The sequence below is a fragment of the Geospiza fortis genome, unplaced genomic scaffold, assembly GCF_000277835.1.
Source record: "Geospiza fortis unplaced genomic scaffold, GeoFor_1.0 scaffold173, whole genome shotgun sequence".
NCBI classification, from domain to species: Eukaryota; Metazoa; Chordata; class Aves; order Passeriformes; family Thraupidae; genus Geospiza; species Geospiza fortis.
The window spans coordinates 3,068,071-3,073,796 of NW_005054334.1; the positions used below are offsets into that span (position 1 = coordinate 3,068,071).

At 53.6% G+C, this 5,726-nt stretch overlaps 1 protein-coding gene across 2 annotated transcripts in view; it reads left to right on the forward strand.

Annotated features, from left to right (window-relative positions):
• The window catches only part of GGA1 (golgi associated, gamma adaptin ear containing, ARF binding protein 1), a 10,022-nt gene extending 5,152 nt beyond the window's left edge, over nt 1–4,870 (forward strand). For both annotated transcript variants that reach the window (XM_005421831.3, XM_031057740.1), the window contains 8 exons: nt 168–275; nt 553–708; nt 1,466–1,530; nt 1,670–1,848; nt 1,958–2,241; nt 2,458–2,627; nt 2,871–2,981; nt 3,146–4,870. In XM_005421831.3, coding sequence (XP_005421888.1) covers nt 168–275; nt 553–708; nt 1,466–1,530; nt 1,670–1,848; nt 1,958–2,241; nt 2,458–2,627; nt 2,871–2,981; nt 3,146–3,256 — 1,184 coding nt within the window. In that variant the 3' untranslated portion in view covers nt 3,257–4,870. The remainder of the gene's footprint in view (nt 1–167; nt 276–552; nt 709–1,465; nt 1,531–1,669; nt 1,849–1,957; nt 2,242–2,457; nt 2,628–2,870; nt 2,982–3,145) is intronic.
• The last annotated feature ends 856 nt before the right edge of the window (nt 4,871–5,726 follow it).

Below are 5,726 nucleotides of genomic sequence, written 5' to 3' on the forward strand. Positions count from 1 at the left end.
TGCTGAGACTGCCCTGGAGGTGTCAGTGTACCCTGGTGCAGCCTGCAGCAACAGTGGTGAAAACGCTCTCTGCAGTGGTTTTGTTTGCAGCAACTTGGGCCTTGCTTGGGAGAAACAGACTTAGGGTATCAAAGTTACTCTCTTCACTGTTTCACACTTATTTTCAGCGGAGATTCTGCAAGCCAATGACAATCTGACCCAGGTGATCAATCTCTACAAGCAGCTTGTACGGGGAGAAGAGATCAATGGGGAGACAGTGGCCAGTCCCCTTCGAGGTGAGGAGACTTGAAGAAGGGGGACAGGAATGTCAAGCAGAGGGACCCTGTTGCTGGTTTTCTGCAGAGTAAGAGAGGACTGAGAGAAGTGGAAAGGGGAAACCTGCAGGAGCTTAGAGTGGGGCTGGTGAGATAAGGAAATGGCTTGTGGATGTGACTGGTACATGGGGAAGGGGAACTGGAAGGGAGAGCAGCGGGTGTGAGGAAGGATGGGAGCTAGGCCTCACCACATTGCATAAGGACTGGACAACGATTTCAGATGCTTTTCTTTTTGCAGGCAGCACCTCAGCACTTCTGGATTTGTCTGGCCTGGACCTTCCAGCAACATGCCCTTCCTACCCAGCCTTGCCCACCCTTTCAGGTGGCTCAGCAGTCCCTGTGCCTGACCAAGCTGGCTCTGTCTCCTTGCTGGATGATGAACTCATGTCTTTAGGTGAGAAATCCAGAGCAAAGGCTCTTCATTCTTTGACTCTAGATAGTTCTTCTTTGTCAGGAACATGAATAAGAGAGAGCTCCTGTAGAAGTGAATAATGAAAGACAAAGAGGTTCTTTGATTTAGTGTGAGGGAGAGGAGGGAAGGACTCTGCTACGATTCTGAACTTCAGTCCCATGGTGTTTTCCTGGCTAGTCAGAGAGCCTCTAGGGATATGCCCACTGATTTGCTCTGGGTAAACTGACCTGGCAGGTAAATCAAGAGTGATGCAATGGCCATCCCCAGATGGGATCACAAGGGTGGGTCACCCCCAGCTCCTCATGTTTTCTACTTGCTGTTGAAGTCATGAACTGATAACAGAGGCATGGGACTTCCAGAACTGTTCACATGAAATCATGTGAGGTGTCACTCCTAGAAGGCTCTAGAGTCCTGCTTTGCACAGCAAAGTGTCTGTTTCCTAAGGCAAGGCTTTTGAGTACAACAGCATCAAGTAGACAACATGGTCAGTCAGATTGGTCAGCTCAGTAGCAGTCATTTTTTTCTGCCCATTGCAGTGAGAACTGAACTATAAATGAAGCTATCTGGACAGAAGAAAGCCACTGTCACCCTCCTGGCTCTCCCCCATGTAAGGATGGGGGCCAGAGATGGAGACCACGTTGGCACTTCTGCCCTGCTGCTTCTGCGTCTTACTCAGGCTGTATTTAATGCTCTTACTGATTTGGTAGGTAAGCTTCATGTTTGCTTATACTCCTGGCAGGCCTGAATGATCCAGCACCACATCCTGTCCAGGCCAGTGACAGCAGTGGCTGGAACAGCTTCCAGGTAATGCTCTGGGAGCTAGGGCAGAGGGTGGGGAGGGTGGTAAAAGCCCCCTCAAATGAAGGCAGGGAAACATGCCACATCTGATGGCTGGTGCTGATATGCAACCCTGCTTTGGGGCTCTCCTGCCTGCTCTTTTCAGTCATCAGACAGCAGTGAGCTCAGTATCACCCCTATCATGGCAACACCACCAGTCAAAGCAGATGCTGGTACATCCTCCCCGAAACCATCTCCTAGCAGCAGTGGCCTGGATGACCTGGACCTCCTGGGCAAGACACTGCTGCAGCAGTCTTTGCCTCCAGAATCTCAACAAGTGCGATGGTAAGCACTTGGTAGTGCAGTCTGGCATCTCTCGCCATTGTTTCTATTTCGGGGTGCTGGACAGCATTTCAGTGCCCTGTTCCACTCCTCGATCTCTCTCCCCCTGCAGGGAGAAGCAGCAACCACCGCCTCGGCTCACCCTGAGGGATCTGCAGAACAGGAGCAGCTCTGGCACCGCAGCCCACAATCCCAGTGCTCTGCCTGTACTGCAGAGTATTTCCCCTAACCCCACGCTGCCTCTGACCTCAGAGCTGCCTGTCCCTGCTACGCTTCCAAAAGCTGCCACCACACCAGCAGGAAGTACTGCAGTGCCACCACGGCCTCCTGCCACTGCACTGCCCCAGGAGATCTCGCTGGCCAACATCACTGTACCTCTGGAGTCAATCAAACCCAGTGAGCTGGGGAAGAATAGGGGGGAAGGCATGGGGGGATTAAACCCTGCACACATGGAAGGGAAGAATGTGAAGAAACTTCTTGCTTGTTGAATTTTGTGGAGGCTGAAGAGGAATAGTGTCTCTGTCACTAGTATGGAGTTAGGGTGATGGGGAAAGGTGCTGTCAGTCCAGTTCCCTCCTGGCTGACTGCTGCGTGTCCCTGCCTTTCCCACAGGCAGCATCCTCCCTGTGACAGTGTATGATCAGCATGGCTTCCGTGTCCTCTTCCACTTCGCTAAGGATGCCCTGCCCGAGAGGCCTGACGTGCTTGTGGTGGTGATTTCTATGCTCAGCACGGCCCCACAGCCCATCCGCAATATTGTCTTTCAGTCTGCCGTCCCCAAGGTAAGACAGCTGCTGGGGCTGAGGTCCCAAACTGGGCCAAAGCATGATTCTACTTCTGCAGGAAGAACAGGGGGGATGGAGAGAGCTCTGTGGGCATGGGAGCAAATTCTGTTACCTTCAGATTAGCACAATGTTTTTCTCTTTGGCTAGACAGTGGAAGTTTCACAAGTGCAGGAGCAGGGCTTCTGGCTGCCAAGTCACTCTGAGGAATGTGGTCACTCTCTTCTCTCACTCTCTCCCTAGATAATGAAGGTGAAGCTACAGCCTCCCTCAGGCACGGAGCTGCCAGCGTTCAATCCCATCGTCCACCCCAGTGCCATCACCCAAGTCCTGCTGCTCGCTAACCCACAGAAGGTAACAGCACTGTCCTTGGGGCACAAACGGGCTGGTCTTGGTGCTTAGGCAAAGTCTCCCTACCCTGTCCCTGTTCCCTCTACTCAGCAGTATCTGAGATGTGAGTGATTTGTGCCTCATGCCTTTCTTCCCCTTCTTCTGACTGCTTATCCTTTTTCTCCCAGGAGAAAGTGAGGCTACGGTACAAACTGACCTTCACCATGGGAGAGCAAACCTACAATGAAATTGGGGACGTGGACCAGTTTCCCCCACCAGAATCCTGGGGAAACCTCTAGGGCCACATGTTGCAGGCACTACACTGCAGATTCCTTGGGAAACCAACCCTGTGGGGCTGGAGCAGCCAGGGGAAATGGGAGGGTGGCTGGGGGCTGGTGCTCACACTCTATTCTCCAGATGGCCGGGCAAGGGCCAGAGGGAGCATGCCTCAAGGAGGAGAGCAGAGATGCCAGGAGATGTTAATCTCACAGGACTAGAGGTGGAGTGGAAAGCTTCATGTGTGTGAACAGTTGCCTTCCCTGCTCTTCTGAAGATGACACTCCCTCCCCAGTCTGTCCAGCTTCTCTTCTAACCCTGCTTTCCTGCTTTAGGTGCATAGGGGAACAAGGACGGGGAGCCCAGGACAAGGCCTAGCAAAGGAAGATCCTTTTCCTTGTCTGCCCCCTCCACACTTCTCAGCCCTTCAGCTACTTCGTGCTCTATGGTGCTCTCTCTTGTCCCCCTTGCCCCCTCCTTAGAGCGGGGCCCCAGTGATTCCATGTGGTGGGATCACACTGGAGCTGATGAGGAACAGGGCTGAACAGAGCCTAGGTATCTCTCCAGCACCAGAGGGCAGACTTTGCTTTGGGGGGGTTCAGGGGGAGCGATCATCACATATCTCTGTCCTAGCTGCTTACAGAGCTGTTGGTGAGAAGTGGGGCCTCAGGGGCTGGGAAGGGCTTGCTCTGTGCCTTCCCTGCCCCTTCAGCTGGCATTCTGAATCCCTACAGCATGGTAGGAACCATTCCCACAGGCTTTATCTATCATAGCAAGCTGTGGGAACGGTGGCCAGAGAGGGGCATGCTCTGGAGGTTGAGACTGCCTGCAGCCTCCTGACAGATGGGGAGAGGAAGCAGCAGTGAGACTTCCTTTCCCCAGCTGTGCTGGAGAGCTCGGTGGGGCATGGGGGTTTTCTCAGCTCTTCAGTGTCCTCTCGCAGAGGAGTGAGTGATGGGCTGGGAGCTGGGGGGAGATGGGAGTCCAGCTCATCACCACAAAGCTCTGCACTGGGGCACGGGGGGGGTTCAGCTGTGCCTTGTGCACCTTTGCTGCAGCTGAGGGCAGGCCTGGCTCCCTGTGGCGGGGAGGGGGCTCACCCCAGCCGCCTGATCACTGTGACACAAGAGCTGGGATCTGCAGGCACTGAGGAGACCGAGGGTAGCACATCCCAAGCAATCCCCAATCCCATGGGACTTAGGACCATGGAAGCTGCTTCCCATCACTAAGCTGGTTTGGAGAGGGCCTGATCATAAAAAGCAGAGGCAAGCTGTGCTCGGCATTGGCTTGCCAGAGGTAGAAGGAAGCAAGTGAGAGAGGGAGACGAGCAGGGTGCCTCGCACTCCTGGCTCGGGCAGCGAAGGTGATGTGTCTCAAGAGCTGGGCACAGTGGGCAGTAAAGGGGAGGGGGAAGCAAGGTCTTTATGCTGGGATTCTGTTGTCTTACTTCCCTTTCCCATCTCTTCAGGGTTTTGTATGGGTTTTTTCTTTGCAGATCTTGTTTGGTTCTTGAATAGACTTGTATATATTTTCAGTGCAAAATTCTGTAAATGAAAGAAAACAAACAAACATTTAAAACGAGACGCCCGGCGCGAAGAATCTGCTGTATTTATGGGAAATAAAGAGTTCTTTCCTGATCCTGCTCCTCTCTCTTGTGACCCAAGGAATGCATTTTTCCCCTTACTTTTCCCGGACCCCTGAGGAGCTTCTCTGCATCCTGCCCAGCTCAAATCCTGCCCCTTCAGTTCATCCCTCAGTCACTCAGGCCCTTGTCACAATGATTTCCCTGCTCCCATGAGCAGGGATGGTGGAATTCCCCCAGCAGTTCTCAATTCCTTTTTTGAGAGCAGCCACTTCCAAGCTGTGAACTGGGTGCTGCCCACTTCCCTCGTGCCCCATGGAGAGGCAGTGGGCAGGAATCTGTGCCTGACAGCCCACGGAAAGCAGAGCTTGAGCTCGCTCCCATGCCTCACATGACTGCAGCTTCACCACTGCTGCTTGCAGCACTTGGAAGCAGCTCCATGAGGCAGTTTTATTTCAGGAGTACAAAGGGGGATCTCCTCTGACAAGCAGCAGCTCTGATACTGCATATAAGGAATGGCCCAGCCACCCCTTGATGCAGCCAGTGAGAACCTGGGGGGCCTTTGCTGCCTCTTTGCAACAGGTGCTTGAAGCTGCCTGTTAGGAGCACCCAGGGCTTGATGGTGGGGGATCAGATGTGCTCTGCCTCAGGCTGAGAACAGCCTGGTGTTTTGGGCAGGGGGAGAGTGGTGCTCTGTCACCCCATAACCACTTGAAAACAGCTGCCAGCACCCCTTTGCTAGACAGTTACTGGAGACCTGACCCTTGCCAAGAAGCACAGCCTAGCAGCCTTCAAATGTTTACTCCTCCCGCTTCAGGGCACACATTGAGTGGCCCTTCTGCCTCGTTTTCCTTTGCTGCTTGCCTCTTCTGCCCACAAGCTGACCGCTTCTCATTTTGGCTTGGTTTGCT